Source organism: Bos grunniens, chromosome 21, assembly GCF_055505025.1.
Source record: "Bos grunniens cultivar Pamir isolate PY7600 chromosome 21, Bosgru_T2T1.0, whole genome shotgun sequence".
NCBI classification, from domain to species: Eukaryota; Metazoa; Chordata; class Mammalia; order Artiodactyla; family Bovidae; genus Bos; species Bos grunniens.
This window is the reverse complement of record NC_141185.1, coordinates 39,855,253-39,874,912: the sequence shown is the minus strand read 5'-3', so window position 1 is coordinate 39,874,912 and position 19,660 is coordinate 39,855,253. Positions and strand designations below refer to the sequence as shown.

General features: G+C 42.4%; 1 protein-coding gene across 3 annotated transcripts; it reads left to right on the top strand.

The window, feature by feature from the left end:
* Nucleotides 1-3,301: 3,301 nt before the first annotated feature.
* On the top strand, nucleotides 3,302-19,549 carry IDH3A (isocitrate dehydrogenase (NAD(+)) 3 catalytic subunit alpha). Of its 3 annotated transcripts, none has more exons than XM_086364033.1 (11): nucleotides 3,302-3,358; nucleotides 7,590-7,652; nucleotides 10,028-10,111; nucleotides 11,676-11,790; nucleotides 12,865-13,052; nucleotides 13,514-13,647; nucleotides 14,512-14,614; nucleotides 14,715-14,779; nucleotides 15,721-15,805; nucleotides 16,259-16,411; nucleotides 18,851-19,549. In XM_086364033.1, exons 1-11 carry the CDS (start codon nucleotides 3,332-3,334, stop codon nucleotides 18,932-18,934), a joined length of 1,101 nt encoding a protein of 366 aa, XP_086220159.1. In that variant the 5' UTR covers nucleotides 3,302-3,331; the 3' UTR covers nucleotides 18,935-19,549. The 3 variants fall into 3 exon arrangements, 2 of the variants coding, with proteins under 2 accessions (XP_086220159.1, XP_086220160.1); XM_086364034.1 differs by having other exon boundaries at nucleotides 3,302-3,861; XR_015149838.1 differs by lacking the exon at nucleotides 14,512-14,614.
* Nucleotides 19,550-19,660: the final 111 nt, after the last annotated feature.

Genomic DNA, 19,660 nt, shown 5'->3' with positions numbered 1-19,660 from the left:
TGGGGTGGGTTGCCATTTCCTTCTCCAATGCATGAAAGTGAAAAGTGAAAGTGAAGTCACTCCGTCGTGTCTGACTCTTAGCGACCCCATGGACTGGAGCCTACCAGGCTCCTCTGTTCATGGGATTTTCCAGGCAAGAATACTGGAGTGGGTTGCCATTGCCTTCTCCAAGACTCGATGCAGTCAAAGATAAATATATTAAGTAAGTAAATATTTTAAAAATAAAATGTTTGCATTTCTTTGACTGTGAACTGGTTATTCAGAACCTTTTTCCATTTATTTACTAAAGCCCTAATAGGAAAATAAACTAGGGATATTCTGTTGAAATAGATTTGTGTCCCTTTGGTAAAAATTTTTTGAAAAGCTTTTGGTATGTGAATAATCATATTCCAGTTTTACCGACTAATTTAAAAATTGCCATTTTGGCTACAAAAATTTTACTTAAAGTAAAGCACACCTGGATCGGGTAGTGTTGTTGTCACAAATAAGGGCACACCTTCCAGATCCTCCTGGAGAAGGAAATGGCAACCCACTCCAGTAATCTTCCTGGAAAATCCCACGGACAGAGGAACCTGGTAGGCTACAGTCCATGGGATTGCAAAGAGTTGGACATGACTGAGCGACTTGACTTTCACTTCCCAGATCCTTCTCCTGAGAGGCAGTTTTCCCACTGTCTGGTCCAAACACGGCTCGCTGATGGGATCTCTGGACACTACAGAGCACAAGAGACAGGACAAGGCGGCTTTTCCAGAGGAGAGTGACCTGCATGTTGGAGAAACTCTGGAACGCGTATGAAGAATAGTGCCTGGCAGTTCTGGACTCAGGGAACAGGTCCTGGCTGCGGGGGAGGTAGCTTTCTCTCTCCCTGCTGTCCTTCCAGCTGCTCCAGAGTCAGGAAGCACCTTGATACGCGAGTTAGACTAGGAAACCTCTGAGGTCTTGTCAATCCCCAGAGCCTGAGCTTCCAAGGATTTGTCACTTTTCTGCCTCAAAGTCTTGGCTGGCCCTGGTCTTTCCTCAGGGCCCCATCTCAGGCTGCTGACCTTTTCAATCTCTTCAAAGTGAAAGTGAAAGTGTTAGTTGCTCAGTCCTGTCCGGCTCTTTGAGATCCCATCTGAGCTACCAGGGAAGCCGTCAGTCTCTTCAAGGACGATTCAAATGCCATCTCTGCAGTGGAATCTTCCCTAATCAACACCCCCTCTTGCCCTCCACTGCACCCCCTCCCCAAACTGTTAGAGCACCTGGCTGAATCTCTTCTGTGTTTCTCCCTCACTAGACTCCAAGGGCACGGCTGGGGCTGATTCATTCCCTTGTCTTCACAGTGCACCTGAGAGGGACTCCACTTAGGAAGGATCTGGTGAGGTGAATGACCTCCTTCCCAGGGGTAGTTTAACCGTAAGGAGAACTGCCTTGGTAATTAGGAAGCATCCTAGTACAATGTCAGCATCATCACTTACTAGCTATACCTCAGTTTTCCTACGGGACTGTTGTGAGGATTAAATAGACCTTGGAGAAAATCATTTCACATTTTGTTTTTCCATCAATGAGCAGCAAGTAGTTTCAGTCTATATTCCAGAAACAAAGACATAACAGACTGTCTCTGAGCTTGAGGAGGCTCTTCAGTGGTACACAGCAGGGGAGAAAGCGATAAAGTTCCTGGAAGAGGTGGGAACCAAGTTCTACTGGCTCTAGGTACGGAGAAGGAACACATGCGTGAGTCTGAGGGGCTTCCCAAAGGAATCAACATCCGAACTGAGTCTTGACGAGTGACTGGAATGTCAACAGGTGGAAATGGCACAAAAGAGCATTCAAGCAGAGGGAACGGCATGAGCATAGTGCGGGTAAAATATGGGAAGCATTTGTGGGCTGGCCAGGAGCCCTACTTGGCGGGCAGTCCAGGACTTTGGGGCTGGACGGAGTGACAGGAAATACAGCTGAATAAAAGACGGTGGTGAGAGATGAATGGGAGAGCCAAGAGGTGTTAGGGCGGCATGGGCTGTGGTCAGAGCTGTGAGAGAAGGAGAGGACTGTGTGGAGAAAAGATTGGAAGGGGCAGGTTGTCGGGGGAGGAGGCTGCTTCGGTTGTCCGGACATGAGATGGTCAGTCCTGAAGGAGGGCAATGATGGCAGTGGGGGTGGAGTGGAGGGGCACTGTGGAGAACACCTTAGGGGGGAACTGCCAGGGCCTGATGAGAGCAAAGGCCAAGAAGAGAGTGATGAGGTCCCTGTATCCTGATGAAGCCACAGACTTAGCAGTACTTTGTTACCTCATCAAAGCCGCTGGCATCACTTGTGCATCTAATTCACCACTTCCCTAGGTAGATGAGTAGCTCTTCTCTGGAAAGAACCTTTTTCAGGGTGTGGTGTGGGAAGACTTGGTCTAAATCACCCTGACACCCAACTATGGGACCTGTGATCAGCAGAGCTTCAGGACTCTGGTTGCTGAGAAGATGAGGAGGGCGGGGAATATGACGTTATTTCCTCTTCCCTCTTTCTTAGATTTGAATCAAGTCCCCTGATTTTACCTTCTCATTGCTCCTTGCGCCTTCCCTTTCTGATACTTATCACAGTTTTCATTTACATATTTCTGTCATACTTGATTGGCGTCTGTCTTTTCTACTGGACTGTAAAATTACCATTGAGAACAGTGCCTGGTAACTAGGCGGCACTCAGAAATATGTTTAGAGCTTTGAAGACAGAAAGTAGATCGGTAGTTGCTGGGACGTGGGATGGGAAGCTGGGCTGACAGCTAATAGGCACAAGGAGCATTTTCACAGGTTGGAAAACTGGATTGTGGTGATGCTTGTGCAAGTGCTTACATTTATTGAAAATTACTGCGAAATTACAGCGAGTGAATTTTATTGTATATGTTATACGTATACGTTATACCTCAATAAAGCTGTTAAAATAATAAAACATTTGTGAAACGAGTAAATGATCTATCTCCCTCCCTGAGGTTGTAAACTCCGTAAGAGAAGCTCTATCCTCTAAATCCATAAGAGTGACTGGCATCCAGTAGACGCGGAACAAACAGCCCACCTAAACACTGAAATCTATGAATGAAGCGGCAGAGGAAGGACTCTGGCCAGAGATCCCCGCCAGCAGCTTCCGGGTCGCTGCTCTGCCCGCCGCCGCGAGACGAGCACGGCGATTGGCCAGCGGAGCCGGTTGTCCAGGGCCCGGACCAGGAGCGTGCTCGGAAAATCCCCTACGCGAACTCGCGGGGTGGGGCTTCCAGGGGGCGGGGCCAAGAGGGGGCGGGCTCCAGACGCTGGCTGGGCGGCTGCGCACTACTGCCGCCGCTGTCGCCGGGGTGAGAGGAGTGGACGCGATGGCAGGGCCCGCGTGGATCTCCAAGGTGAGCTCCGGGCAGGCCCGCATGTGGCTGGCTGGCGTGCTGGGTGCTGGGCGGGGGCTGGCGCGCGGGCCCCGATGGGAAGACGGCGGCGCGCGACTGGCTGGGAACAGACAAGGAGCCGGTCCCGGCCGCCCGTGCGCCTGGCTCGGTGGCCCGCAGGCGGTGTGTAGGCAGCCCCGCTCCCGGAAGGTCGCGCCTGGAGCGGGGACAGCATCAAGGTCAAGGCGGGGAGCGCCGGTCCTGTTCCCGATGAGACCCCAGTGCTACCGCCGGCATCTGTCCCGGCCGGAGCCCAGGCCTCGCGCGGAGCCGGGGAAGGTCACCGGAGTCGCCGACCAGGCTCCACCATCCCGGCTATTTCCGAAGCTGCGGCCCTGCAGCCTGCTGATCGCGCAGAGTCCGCCTCAGCACGACCCGGGCCTTCCCCCGGTCTCTACTCCGGCCCCGGCCGGGTAACCTCCCTAGCCACCGGCACGTGCGTTGGGCTTGAGAGGTTTTCTCAGGTGAGGGAATCCCGGGGTCATTTTCCTGCCAGATTTTTTTCTCCCTTGGAGCGCTTCCCAGTCTGCTGTTGTAGCTATTTCCCCTTCAAAGGACACGGGACACGTTGCACCTTGGAACCTGAGCACCCAGAGACTGGGAGAGGGAGACCAGCAACGCCTTTCCTTTACCTTATGTTGGTGAGAGTCCTGTGATCTCACCTTGACAGCTGGGATGCCTGCCAGAGCTGGAAAGGGTTGCAGACCGTCTGCAGTTCCTTGGTTCCTCAGTGGAACTAACTTTGCCTGAAAACGTAATTGCTCAAGGTCACACAGGAAATCCCTGCCAGAACTGGAAGAGGAACTCAGGTGTCTCAGGATTACCAGTTCCAAGTCCCATTTTGCCTGCTCTGTCTGTGGTCAAGGTCAGACAACAAATTATAGGCAGAGGGAAAAATGGGCCCTCAGGTCTCCTGTTGCTTTTAGAGAATGATCCCCTAAAAACCTACCATAAGCAGTTTAATTTTTTCTTTAGAAAAGTTGATACTGTATTTCTCCCTTGCTTTGAGTTTAAAGTGAGGTTTGCATACATTTAATTTAGTGAAAAGTGCTCTACACCGAAATTTAGGAGACTTAGGTTTAAATCTTGGCAATGCCACCGACTGGCTATGTGACCCTGAGCAAATTACTTAACATTTGTGAGTCTTAATAAGCTATCTGTAAAATATCTATACTTGCTTCACAGAGTTGTTGAGGATTGAATAAAATAATGTGAGAGCACCTAATACATATAGAAGCAACACAAAAGTCTGAAGCTCTCCTACCTGTCAACATACTTACAGCCTTCAAGCAGACAGTTGGGCATCAGTAGCCGCATTTTATTTACTAACTGGGTTCTGCTTTGTTACCCTCTTCAGACCTGGGCTTGTGTGTAATGGTAACTTATTTCACATTCACTCCTGAAGGTAAAGCAACTTCTGTGTCATTGTCTAAAAAGAAGTCAATCCTTCAATCACTGACCTTACACCTAACACCTAATTATCTTTGATCGATACATAAGAGTTCAGAATGAGAGACTAAAACAGCTAGTAAAGTGCTAGTAAATTTGTTTTTCCCTTAGTGTGGTCTCTAAGGAAAAAACTATGCAGTAGGTATTCAGAAAGTGTTGGGTTGTGGAATCAGATGATGAGGTTCTCTGACATGGACTCCCAGTGTGACCTTTGGCAGTCATTTGACCTCTGGCAGTCATTTGACCTTTGTGGTCCAGTTTCTCCCTTTAGGGACTGGAGTAGGTGGTGCCTTGGATGCTCCCTTTAGGGACTGGAGTAGGCAGTGCCTCTGAAGTTGACGTCCCAGGATGCTGAGCTGGGTTGTGAGTTTCAGTCAAAATAAGTCCTCTATTAAGAGTTCCATTTCAGGTTCTATTTGAAAAAGATCTGTATAAGCTTATACATATATATATATATATATTTTTTTTTTTTTTTTCTAAAGAAGGTTTATTTAGAGAAAATTAAAGGGTTTCTAAAGACCTTTCTGGCTCTAAAATTCTATAATTATAATGAGGCAGTTTCCCATTAGCAGGCTTTTATTGAGTACCTGTCATACTTTCAAGAGTGTATTTATATGTTTTTAAGTTGGAGGATGAAGGTAAAAAAGGAAATGAGGTGCTGTGTGTGAAGTCACAGGTTCAGTCCATATTCTGTGAGCCTGGTCTTGGTCTCCTTACCTGAAAAGGGCTACTAATACAATCTCCCCAGGTTTTATAAAAAATAAAATGATGTAATATATGTATATAATACATACAACTATGTATGTATATTATACAAGTACAATATAAAGTAGAAGACAGTCTGTGCTTTAAAAAATCTTGTTTTACTTTAAGTTCTGGGTGATTTAGATGCAGTACTGCCTTACTTTTAAGGTCACAAAGGAGAGATGACAAAAATGGAAAAGACAGATTGTTAAGAGAAAGCTATTGCAAGTATTGAAGCTGTTTGCTGGAGTGGCTGGGAACTCATCAGATAGGGCGATACTTGAGACTGGATTCAGTTTTTCCAAAAGTATTCTGAGCACCTACTATGAACCAGGCACTTTCTAGGTACTGGAGATGGAAAAGCAGTGAACAAAACATGAAAATCTTTGCCTTGTGGATTTACATTTTAAATCAGTTAGTTTGGTTGGGTCTTTTGCCACAAAGACATGGGCCTGTTTTGAGTGAATGTTTTTTGTCTCTTTTTGAAGGGTGGGGAGAAGGACCCACGCAGATTTTATAACATAGCCTTAAAGTGGTCTCCCTTCCTTCCAATAGCCCATTTGCTGGTGGATGAACCACGCTCTAGGGCTGAGTTTTTGGCCAGTAGTTTTGGCATAGCGTATTCTTTGGGGTCATGCCCTATCTTTTATTTTATTTTCAGTCCAGAGAGATAACTAGTTGCTGGGTTAGAGGATACAACCTGTTCTCAGCTCCTTGGCCGTTAGTGTCGCTTTACTACATGCTGATATTACAGCCAAAGGTTCAGGACTTATAAGAACTGTCCCCCAAAAGGAAGACTAAGGATATAACAAATGTATCTTTGCTCATGTATCTAGCATGAAAAAAAGTTAACCTTTAAAACTTTTAATGAATTTTAGTTTTAATACCTTTGGTCTATGTAGCCAATTTCTTTTATTATATTCTGTGTATTATAATGTAATGTGACTTTGTACCAATTTTCAAGAACTGAATTATTGAAGTTCAAAATAACCTTTTAGAATTTATATTTCTGGTATGTCATAGTGTTAAGTGGAAAAAGATGTACCAATGGCAACATCTTTGGGTAGTGGAGTCGGTGGTGGTTTAGTCACTAAGTCGTGTTCGACTCTTGTGATCCCATGGACTGTAGCCTGCCAGGCTTCTCTGTCCATGGGATTCTCCAGGCAAGAGTACTGAAGTGGGTTGCCATTTCCTTCTCCAAATGGGGTTAGTAGGTCACATTTATTTATTTTTTTATATCTTTCCCCATCCCAGCAATTAACAATAATGATGGCATTACCTATATTGTCCAAAGTAGATAATTTATGTAAAATCTTCATTCTGTATGATGCATGTCAAGATGGTATTGAATAAACTTCGTTAGATTTTTATTACAAAGTATAATTTCTTAATCTTCATGGGAGAAGAATAGGCAGAGTGTGTAACTGGAGGAGCCCTGGAATAGGAGTTAGGAGACCCAGATTCTGGTCTGTTTGTGGTCTCTCTGTGGCTTTAGACAAATCCCTACTCTTTGGACCCACTGTTTCTACTGTATAATGAGTGAGTTGGGCTCTGGGATTCATAAGGACCCTGCTGGCTCTTAAAATTAGTGATAGTTTTCCTACGGTGTGTGTGACCCCCAAATTGATCCAGTGGTTAAGAATGTGGACATAAAACTGTCCAGACCATCTGAGGAAAATTCAGTGTTTGAGTTTAAAAAAAGTAGAGTTTCATTCTATTTTCAACATCTTTTGACGACTTATATTGATAAAATCGACTTTAAAAGTACATATATAGTACTTAAATTCTCAGAGCAAAGGTAAACTGAAAATTTTGGTTTTCAAATCCAAGAGAGCTTGCTACGTTGAGCTAATACATGAGAAAAATATTCCTCGGAAGTTCCTGAATTTATCTATGTGAGCTGCAGCATTGTCAGCTGTCAGAGACGGTGCCATGTCTGCCTTTTAACACTATGTGGTTAATTCTGTGCATGACATTTCTTTGTTGATATTAAATGTAGGTCTCTCGGCTGCTGGGGGCATTCCACAACCAAAAACAGGTGACCAGAGGTTTTGCTGGTGGTGTGAGTATAATTATGTCTTTTATTTTTTCCCTTTTAGAAGTTTCTCAAGAAAAGTGCTCTAATGCATTTATTATATGGCATTTAATCTCCATTTATTTAAAATTGGGGAAAAGTGGCCATACTTACACATTTAAGTTACTGATGAACATGTGTAAATCTATTAGGTCACTTGTACATTTTAAAAAAGATTGTATTATAGCTGGCTATATAAGCCTGTCACATTAATATCTTGAAGGAGGCTTGTTTAAAAATAGATAGAAATTACCCTTGAGCCTGTTACTTTATTTCACAATCTCATTTGGATAAGACAGTTTTTTTCCAAACTAGCACAAGTTGAAAGAAAATTGTTGAGAAGCTTCAAAACCTGCTTCGCATTTTTATTTTGTAAGCTTCCCTGAAAACAGTAGATTGATCACCAATTAAGAATGCCTCAAATATCTGTAAGCCCTATAGGCTTATATGTATTGATATGTTCCTTACATAGTCTTCATAGACTTTCCTGTTAACGGATCATCTGTTTCTCATTAAATCTGCTGCTTTTAGAATTCCCTGCATTAGAGTTGTGTGCTTTAAAAACTGATACCACATTTTTAGAGCATTCTAAGACTGTGGGTCAGTGACTTCCCGTATGTTTTTATTTTACCTCCTTTTTACAGAATCTGATTTGGATTCATAATTCCTATACTCCCATATAACATCTTACCCCATGAGGTATTTATAAGAGCATAGTACATTTTTTTTTTTTTTTCCATTTACTTTCTGAACTCTGGAAGTAAAGTAGATTTTTCTGGTGGCCTGATGACATTTTGTATTACATGTTGGGAGAACAGGAAGAAGAAGCCAAAGGGGTTCTTTTGGCTCTGCTTTTGCTACAAAAGATGCAGAAAGAGGCTTGTTAGCATTTCAGATGCATTCTGAAAGCTAATGAGATGATCATTGCTCTCTGCTATTACTTAATTTTCAGGTTTTCCATTAAAATTTATGTTATCCTGGTGGGAAGGCGGTTATATTTGAGAGAAATAAGAGAAACTAATTTTTAAAAAAGCATCCTTCCATTGTATAGCTAAATTCAGAAATAATTAGTCCACCTGCTTAGGGAACATCATGTGTGCTTGCTGAGTCCTGTCCAACTCTTTGTGACCCCATGGGCTGTGGCCCACCAGGCTGCTCTGTCCATGGGATTTTTCCAGGCAAGAATACTGGAGTGGGTTGCCATTTCCTTCTCCAGGGATAGTCCCAAGCCAGGGATCAAACCCCAGTCTCCTGCACTGGCAGGCAGATTGTTTACCACTGAATCACCTGGGAAGCCCCTTGGGCAGGATCACTGGAAGCTAAAAGACCAGGGAAATGAATCGGTGATTTTTTTTTTTTAATCTAAGCTTTTATTTTTTTAATTCTTAGAGAAAATTGTTTCCATCCTAGATTATTTTGTCTAGCTTAGCCAAACCAGCATAGGCAACTAGAACTGAGAAATGCCAGAACTGAGAAATGCCAGGGACCATTGTCTGGGCCAAACTTCTAGGTAGGGGAAAGTCCACAAATAATGACATATTTAGTTTCCACATGGAAGCCCTCACTTAAATCCTCTCATCATTTCCCTTTACATATTTTTTTTTTCCTGTGTTTGAAATGCTGGCTTTATTCTATTTGAAGCCTTTGCACTAAATCATTGATGTTACATTATAGATCACTTTGTCATTCAATGTGTGATTCAGACATTGCAGGCATGATCACATACCATATTCTTAATGGTTCCAAATTAACTTCACTGGGCTTATTTGGATTACTGCTGTCATTAGGGGCCAGTTTTATAAAGGAACTCAGGAAAACAGACCCTCTCTTGATGTGAAGTCTGATTTTCTGCGTGTCAAAATAGACCACAGTGCTACTCTGGAGGTGTCTGAGAGTGTTTTATAAGACTGAATGAGTTGCATGAGAAATGGAAATTTCTAGCCTCCTGTTGGAGAGGAATATGCCTGCCTTCATAGGAAACCCTCTAAATTTTAGTGAGAGAACACTGTTGAAATGTTTTGCTCTCCTTGGTTTTACAGACTTGAACAAAGTGGTCTCTTCGTAGTTTGTCTGAAAAGAAATTTCACTTGGGAAGTTTACTTGGTAGTTTATTTTTGTTTTCTCTGGAGAGCATTGCTTAAGTTCTTTTTGAAACCTCTGGACTCAGCTAGGAAGTAGAGTTGTGGCCATCTCTTGATTCTTGCCTCCACTTTGATGAGCTATTGGGAGGTAGGTCTGTTTTCTTAAAGGCATTTCTTATGAGTTAAGAACCCCTAAACTGGATTTCTTTTTGAACGATGTTCTTTTTTTAAACCTTCAAAAATCAGTTCTGACTGTCTCCTCTGATGATTTCTTATATTCAGGTTAAGACAGTAACTTTAATTCCAGGAGATGGAATTGGCCCAGAAATTTCTGCTGCAGTTATGAAGATTTTTGATGCTGCCAAAGTAAGTGGGCTTACATACTTTTGATAATAAATTGTACAAAAGTTTTCTTAGCCATTTGGAGTCTATGAACTCTTAGGATGAATTGTTCACATTTGTGTGAAGTTGGCGAGGTCTCTCATTAAAACTTCACAGATTCTGACTTGAAGAGTGTTGTTGCTGCCATCATTGTGAACGGTTTAAGCTACTGCATTGGCATCAGTTATGTGTAAAGGAATCCAAGTAGTACTGTAATTTTTATAGATTTTTGAACTCTGCCTTGGTTTAAGGTCTTTAAGTCCTGCCAAGGCACCTGTCTCCCTCATTCTACCTTCTTAGAAAACAGAATAGATATTTCAAAAAACTATTGATATGTAGGCGATTCTGAAAGTTTTTTTTCTGGTGTGGTAATACCAAATATGAGATATTATTATCAAATAGTCTATCCTTCAATGCAGGTAGATATTTAAAAGTGGGAATTTAGGAAAGTTGGATTTTGTTTGACCTGATGCTTTATTATTGCTATTTATAGCTGCTAGGTGAAATAATATATAAAATTAAATAAGTGGTTAATTTTGATACCAACAGATAAAAGTCAAGGAATTTGATTTATTTATGCTGAATATACATTGTTTTTCTATATGCATTTCTAATTAAAACTCCTACAGAGGAAATGATGCTTATGCAAAAGCGTTCTCTGAGGGAGCTGAACTCTGCTCACTGTCTGCTGTGAGCTCCCAGTGAGCCAGGACCGTCTTGCTCTGGTTCCTCTTCCTATGGTTCCTCTTACTAGTGCATTGCCTGTTGGCTGTCAGATGTGTGTGTACACAATGAAAAGTGTGGGTGAAAAGAAAGGATAGCACTGGTTTATACCTTAAAATTCCTGCCTTTATAGGTTATATAATATTTCTTTTTTTTTTCTTAACAGCTTTATTGAGATTTAATTCATATACTGTTCAGTTCATCATGTAAAGTATGCAGTTCATTTCATTCATGGATTTGTGTAATTATTACCACAATCTAATGTTAGAACATTTTCATCACTCAAAAAGAAACCCCATACTCATCAGCAGTCATTCCCCATGACCCTTATCTCTCCCACCCTACCCACTCCCATCACCAGCCCTAGGCAACCACTAATCTACTTTCTCTCTCTGTAGATTTGCCTATTCTGGACTCTTCATATAAATAGAATGTTAAAATTACATGGTTTTTATGATTGGCTCTTTGCACTTAGCATAATGTTTTCAAAGTTCATCCACGTATCAGTACTATGTGATACTTCCATGAATCCTATTTCTCTGCTCGTTACGATATTCTAATTATAGCCACGCTAAGAGTCATTGTGAAAAAAAGATGGGCAGGTGGCAGCTAGGAGTGATGACTGGACAAGGGTAATGTGGAGAATCTCTCTGGGCATGCTGGAGAATGACATCTCTTCTTGCATGCCAGGAACCTTCTGGACCTTTACTGTATGTGTTTTCACCAGTTGCATCCAAAGTTGAAGAAGTCTGTTTATAGCTGCAGTGTGAATGTGAGTCACATATAGTTCTTTCCAGTTCACTGTGCTCTGTGGTGTGGCATCTAGGCACCTATTCAGTGGGAGGAGCGAAGCGTCACCGCCATTCAAGGTCCGGGAGGCAAGTGGATGATCCCTCCAGAAGCCAAAGAGTCCATGGATAAGAACAAGATGGGCTTGAAAGGTAGTGCTGATGTGATATGATCGTTATTATTGATTTCTGTGACAGGCGTTGTATTTATCTCTACCTGGGTTTATCTTTTGCATGATTTTTAATTTTGGCTTATACATGCTCCAGGCCATGATTCAAAACACTGGCATGTGACAGATTGGAATCAAGCACTGGGGAGGTGGTGTCATAGGATTAGCTAATGTCAGGGACATGATACAGTGCCTGGTCCTCAGGCAGTCGGTGTTCAGTGCAGTTGATATTCCAGAAAGCTTCACTGAGGAAATTTCTTCCATATCTGAATCTGAAGCAGAGGGTCAAGTTAGAGGCAGAAGACATTTTTACAGGGTGTGTAGCGTGTGCTCACTGCTGCCTGAGAGTGACCAGCTATGCGTGGGCTCATTTATGATGAAGAGGGCATCAGACTTAGAAACAGAGCCCCTGTCTGTCCTTTCAAATGATGCTGGTAAAAGTGTCCCTCGTTTCATGAAGCATGCATGTTAGACGTGTCACACAGCTACTTCATGTCCAAAGAAAGGATCCTAAATACAGCTCTGATGGAATAGTGGAAAAAATGAAAATCAGAATTTCAAATACAGTTGGCCCTCCATATCCATGCATTGTGCATTCATGAATAACATGAACCAACCACGTATTGAAAATATTAAGAATTCCAGAAAGTTCCAAAAAGCAAAACTTGAATATTTCCACTGGCAACTATTAACATAGTCGTTTACATCGTGTTAGGTACTATAAGTAGTCTGCTGCTGCTGCTGCTGCTAAGTCGTTTCAGTCGTGTCTGACTCTGTGCGACCCCATAGACGGCAGCCCACTAGGCTCCGCCGTCCCTGGGATTCTCCAGGCAAGAACACTGGAGTGGGTTGTTAAAGGAGGATGTGTGTAGGTTATATGCAAATACTGTGTTATTTTATAAGGGACTTGAGCATCCATGGATTTTGGTATCTGCTAGGTCCCTTCCCCTACTTGATGCTGAGGGACAAGTGTCAACATTATGAGCTTGGGTTTATAAAGAAAAAGAAAAGACCAGAATGTATTTTGTTGTCATCTGCATATTCTTCTTTATTATAGGCCCTTTAAAAACACCAATAGCTGCTGGTCACCCATCTATGAATTTATTGCTGCGTAAAACATTTGACCTTTATGCAAATGTCCGACCATGTGTCTCAATCGAAGGCTATAAAACCCCTTACCATGATGTAAATATTGTCACCATTCGAGAGAACACGGAAGGAGAATACAGTGGAATCGAGCATGTGGTATGTTCATTTGGATACTTTTTCATTTTTAGTTAGGTTGCTTTCTGTGTACTTGGGACTGTTGTTCAAATTCCCAGGTGAAAATATTTCCCAAAGACAGTTCCCTTTCACTCATTGAGGAGTTGTGGGTATTTGTCTTGTGGCCTCAAAAGGATGCCTGGGGGAGGGAGCGTGGTGCTTCAGGGCACAGGCTTGGGAACTTGTCCTCTGTTTGAAGTTTGAATCCTCAGCTTCATGGGTGACCATCTCTGTACCTCGGTTTTCCTCATCTGTGCAGTGGAGCTTATAATACGTGGCTCACTGGGCTGGGGTGAACATGACTAACCCTGCCGACATGCCATATGCATGATGCTCGCCTTGGCAGCTGGCGCCGTGCAGGCTTGGCACAGATGGTGTTGTCTGCACACACCGGCAGTCTAGAGCCACACCCTTTCAACAAGACAGGGCTTCCTCTCTTTCAGATCGTGGATGGAGTTGTGCAGAGTATCAAGCTCATCACTGAGGCAGCGAGCAAGCGCATCGCGGAGTTTGCATTTGAATACGCACGGAACAACCACCGGAGCAACGTCACAGCCGTGCACAAAGCCAACATCATGTGAGTCCCAGTGGGCGGTGCTCCCTCCAGCTGTGTGGGTGCCAAGCAGTGGCAGGGCTTGCTTTTCCTCTCTGCAGCTTGCTCACTGCTTCCTGATAGTTCTGGAAGATGGCCTTGCAGCCAGTCAGAGGGTCGGGCATTGCTCTTGTGTCAGAGTCTCCTATTTAATGTGTTTCCTCGGGTGGGTGATGAACAAGTTTGGAAGGAGCAGGAATTCCGGTCTCGGCAGTTTAAGGGAGGGGAAGAGAAGGAAGCCAGAGAGACCAGATCCCCAGATGAGGTGGCCAGTTAGCTAGTCACGTGAATAAAAGGGCAGTTGTTCCTGTGTTAGGAGGGGACTAGCAGGAATGTTTCTGAAATGGCCACCTGTTCAGGAGCTTAAAATAGTGCTCATAGTGCTAATCTGATCCAATGTATCATTCTAGCAATTTGAATTCTCCTCATCTCTAGTGCAGTAAAGGTTAACTTGGTGTGTTATGAAGCAGGTTTCCTAACCTAAGAAAAGTGTTGAGCATGTAAAATAGTAAAACTATTTAAATAATTGAGTAAGTTAACCTTGTTAAGGCAATTTTAGCATTTCCTTATTAATAGATATTTCTTAATTCTTGCTAGGTAACACTACAAAAATATAGTCTTCTTCATTATGATCAAACTACTTTACATTTTATACCCTTCTGTGCTTCCAGAAGTATCCCAACATTTAAATTTGCATTTTACTGATTGCCCCCCAAAATTTTTTTACTCTAATTGAAATCAGACATCTTGGCTTCTGGAACTTGAGTTTCTTGAACTTTACTTCTCTGATTTGATCTTTCTCTCTCTGCAAGTCTTTGCTTTCAACAATTTTTATTTGATTAAATACAGGCGAATGTCAGATGGGCTTTTTCTGCAAAAATGCAGGGAAGTTGCAGAAAACTGTAAAGATATTAAATTTAATGAGATGTACCTTGATACAGTATGTTTGAATGTAAGTATATATTCACACTTACCTGCTATGTTTTGTGGTGTATAGTGTGTACATGTGGTGCAGTTTTTGATTACTGAATGCACAAATGCATTTTTTGTAGATGGTCCAAGACCCGTCCCAGTTTGATGTTCTTGTTATGCCAAATTTGTATGGAGACATCCTTAGGTAAGTCTGGCTGCACCCTTTTAGCCTACAGTTTATTTATAAATGTTCTAAAATAAATTGTGGCTTAAGAATTTTAATCAAGGGTTATAAAAAATAGCGTTTGTTAGAAGATATGAGTTGAATTCTGATAGTGCAGGTGGTGATAATGGTTACATGTTGGGTAGGTTATTCCTTTGTTCATTTGCCAAATTAGCTCTGGACTGTAGTTCCCTGACCATTAGTTCCCTCTTCCCACTTTACAGATATTTTATTGGTTGGTTGGTTGATTTCAGTGTTTTATCATGTATAGCTAGGAAGGTGGGTGTTCATTTTTACAAGGTTTTTTTGGGGGTAACTTTTGGCATAATTTCAGACTTACAGGAAAGTTGCAAGAACAGCACAAAGAAATCCTGTGTACTCAGCACCACATTCACCAAATGTTAACATTTTTATCAGACTGACTTTATTACTCCCTCCTTCCTCCTCCTCATTTCTCTGTCTCCACACACATACATGCTGGTGGCCAAATGGTGCTTTTGTAAACCCATCATTCCTTTTACATCTATTAGTTGGCATTCTATTGTAAGGATAAGCTTTTCCTTCTGTCTGATTTGTTTACTGACTTACCTATGTCAGTTTGGACTCTCGGCTTCTGTTTTACTCAGGGGTTCTGTCCCTCACTATCGTCACTGATATTGGTGCTTAGATTGCACAGACTTGGCCAGTGTCAGTCCCTCAGAGCCGTGTCTGTGCCCTCTTGACAAAGCCCCTTATTTGCTCTCTGGCACAGTAAGGTGCTTCAGGCTCATACTATATGTTCCTGACTAGTCCTGAAATCAGCTGTTTCTTCAAGGAGCCCAAGGTTCTCCTAGTGGAGAATGGTATGTAAAGATAGAAGTCTGACCACTAGGTGAGCTGTTTTGTTTTTCAAAATGTCCTTTGAAATGCTTTTCTGCCCACAGTGACCTGTGTGCGGGATTGATTGGAGGTCTTGGTGTGACACCAAGCGGCAACATTGGAGCCAATGGAGTTGCAATCTTCGAGTCGGTAAGGACCCTGGTGACACCTGAAGCTGAATTCAAGTCAGAGTGACGTGAGAATCCAAGAGGGATTATCTGCATAAATATCTGTTAACTCTTGAGTTTTTCCAGTTGTCAAAAGAAAGTGAAGCTTTGTTTAGCTTTTTGTATAAGCTCAGTTGATTCATTCATTTCCCACTGATTTCTTTTGTAATCCTTATTATTTATTGTGTTTCCTTCCTCAGTTAAAATATTTTACCAGAAGTTCACTGGATAAGATTGTTTGTTCATCTTTTTACACTTAAAAAAAATTACTTTAGCTCTTCATTTTTCTGAGGCTTTATTTCTAAAACCTGTGTCTGGATAGCTGTTCCGTAGCTATTTTCCATCAGAGAGGAAAGCTGATTAAGAGCCCAGCTTCCCCGGAGGAGAGCCGTTTGCTTTTGTCCCCCTTCTGACTGCCCCACCCCGACCCCTGCAGGTTCACGGGACCGCCCCGGACATTGCGGGCAAGGACATGGCCAATCCCACAGCCCTCCTGCTCAGCGCCGTGATGATGCTGCGCCACATGGGGCTTTTTGACCACGCTGCGAAGATTGAGACGGCGTGTTTTGCTACAATTAAGGATGGAAAGGTATTGGTGATCTTGCCGTACTTGGGCTGGGTGAAATTCATTTCCTCCTTGGGTTTTGTATGTGAAGGACAGATGATGGTTCTTCTCAAGAAGGCCAAAGGATTGGACATCAAGCAGGCATTCCTAACGCAGGCTCCCTGGGTGAACTCAGGATGGGTGCACATGTTGCCTCTTCTGAAGGGAGGACCCATGCGTTTCATCAGGGGAGGGCTGAGAAGCACCGAGGCAAGGGCACCAGTGTGCAGTGGGAAGGACAGTGATGTGGGGGTCAGAGCAGGGCAGACCTGCTTATCCTGTTGCTACCCATGGGGTCTTGGCTAAGTCCAGTAATTTTTCTCAGTAGCTTTTTCCTCTTTCCAGCAAACATCTGTTGCATACATTATGAGGTATGGAGGATATAATAAAATAAGGAATAAGATAAGGTCTCAGACCTCAAGGAGCTGGAAATCTAGCAGTAGATACAGATATAGACGTGTCTGTAATACAGTGGTGCTCTGTGTTACTTTAAATGCATCTGTGATATAAAAGTAATATAGAAGTTTAATAGATGTATTAATGGCTAATACTTGAATACTTACATGATCTTATACTCTATATATATGTGTGTGTGTGTATATAAATATATATATAAAATCTGAGCAAATTTCTACTACTCTGTGGCATAGATACTGTAGTTAAGCCCATTTGAGAGATGAGGGCTTCCTATGTGGCGCTAGTGGTAAAGAACCCACCTGCCAATGCAGGAGACACAGGTTCAATCCCTGGGTTGGGAAGAACCCCTGGAGGAGGGCATGGCAACCCACTCCAGTATTCTTGCCTGGAAAATCCGATGGACAGAGAAGCCTGGCGGGCTGCAGTCCATGGGGTCTCAGAGAGTCAGACATGACTAAAGTGACTGAGCACATAGATGAGGAAGTTTGTCCAAGGTCTCACAGCTCCTAACTGGCAGAGTTGGGGTTCACACCTAGTCTGGCTCTTACCCAACAAGTTTCACTGTTTCCATAAGCGGTTGTGGCCCGTGGGAGGGTTGTGATCGATTATTCTGAAAGTGGGAGAATGGAGGAGATCATGGCTTTACAAGGCTGGGCCCGAAAGGCTGATCCTTAGCCTGAGATCTCTTCATTTTTTTCAAGTTATCATTTTAAAAAAGGATAAAGTACACATAATACAACATTGACCACTTTAATAATTTCTGAGGTGCACAGTCTATTGGGTATTAAATACCCAGTATTTTCACATTGTTGTGTGACCTTCACCACCATCCATCTCCAGACTTTTTCATTTTCCTGAACTGAAACTGTCCCCATTAAACAATGATTTCCCTATTTTCTGCTGTTGCCTCAGCCTCTGGCGAGCACCATTCTACTTTCTGTCTCTAGAAATCTGATTGCTCTAGGTACCTCACGTCAGCTGAGTCACACACTTGTACTGTTCAGACTGCCTTACTTCACTTAGCACAAGGTTTGCTGCTTACTTTTAAAAAAATTCTGTACTTTGAAATTTCTGTGGCCAAAATATAAGAAACCCAAGCTTGTTTTTAACAGCCTGATATAGTCATATTGAAGGGCATGTGCTTATATATATTTTTTGTTCTGACGCTGTATTAGAGAAGCTACTCACAGAACCCAGCAGAGAGATGCCTAAATTACACAGTAGGCTCTTTAAATTGCATAGGATGTGATGAGATGAGAGAATTAAATATATTGAGTTCTGTTTGGGAGTAAAGAGCATAAGCTGGTAGAAAACAGGGGAAATGGGAGGATTTCAATCCTGAAGAGGGGAGTTGAGTTAGTAATTTAAATACTTCCCTAGTATTGGTTTCTCGGCCTCCCCAAATAGGTCAAAATGTGTTTTTTAAAAAACAAACTTAAATTCCCCCAGAGATTTTTGCAACCTCTTGTTTAGATTTGCTGTCAATGAAATGTCCATGATCAAATGCTTCCTTAGAATCTATTGTACAGATCAAGGGAAAATTTTTGGAAAGCATCCCTCCTTCCCTTTGGGGTGAGAGCATCTTCTTTTGTTTTTCAATTTTGGCTGTGCTGGGTCTTTGTTGAGGCATGCTAGTGGGGTTCTTGTGGTGCGCAGGCTTAGTTGCTCTGCAGCTCCTGGAATCTTAGTTCCCTGACCAGAGATTGAGCCCATGTCCCCTGCACTGGAAGGCAGATTCTTCACCACTGGGCCACCAGGGAAGTCCCAAGAGACTTGATCTTGTTCTCGCCGTGTTTCTGCATACACTATCCAGTTAGCTTTTCCAAGTCCGCCTAGGGTAGGTGGATGGTGGTAGAACCTGTCTCACTTTGAAATGAGGAACTAAATGAGAGAGTAGCCAGGTAACTCACTCAGCTGGTGTCTCACTGAGGACTTTAAATAAAAACGTTTTTTACTTCAGTTTAACATGTGGGTACATTTTCTGTCTTTGCTTTTTCCTTTTCTCAGAGCTTAACCAAAGATTTGGGAGGCAATTCAAAGTGCTCGGACTTCACAGAAGAAATCTGTCGCCGAGTAAAAGATTTAGATTAAGGCTTCTACGGATGGTATCTGCATCAGTCACTCCTAGTGGACGCCACGTCAGCCTGTGTTAGAATACTTCCCATTGTGTATGCATTTATGCATTTCTTGCTTGTTTCTTGACAGAGTACATTTTTAGACCTGGCCTTTTTTCTTAAAAATCTGTGCAGAGGATGCAGGTAATGTCCCCAGGCCTGCTTTCAAAGGACTTCTTCCAAGTGCTTGTTTTATTTATTAAACGTCTATCTGGTATACATTTTTTTGTAAACTCTCAAGTGAACCGTTATCATTTGCTGTTGTTAACCATTTTATGCTTCAGTTAAAATAGTTTTTCTTTCACTGTAAATATCATGATACAGAAATACTAAGAGAAAACATCTAACTTTTTAAAGAAAAACACTGATATTCTTGGTTTACGAAAAATATAATGGAGATAAAGTAGAATGTTGGCATAATAGCATGAGAGGATATTCTTATAAAACTAAATGGGCACAAGAGAAATTTCCTGGGAAAGTTTACATCAAAAACAGTGAATATGGTATATTTCTTAGTGATATGGAAAGTAAAGACTAATTTGTACTTTACATGAATTACTGAGTATAAATAAAGACTTTGGATCGGAGAATATATAATGAGAGATGTAATTTTTGTTCAGAGGATACGGGTAATATATTGGGTATAAAGACACAAGTGGATTGTGTGTTCAGTTATTTTTGTTATCTTGAGATTTACTGTTCT

Coding starts and splice junctions, on each gene's coding strand:
- IDH3A (XM_086364033.1), top strand. CDS start 3,332: ATGGCAGGGCCCGCGTGGATCTCCAAG. Junction 11,791..12,864: donor GAACAAGATGGGCTTGAAAG/GTAGTGCTGATG, acceptor TCTTTATTATAG/GCCCTTTAAAAACACCAATA. Junction 13,053..13,513: donor ACAGTGGAATCGAGCATGTG/GTATGTTCATTT, acceptor CCTCTCTTTCAG/ATCGTGGATGGAGTTGTGCA.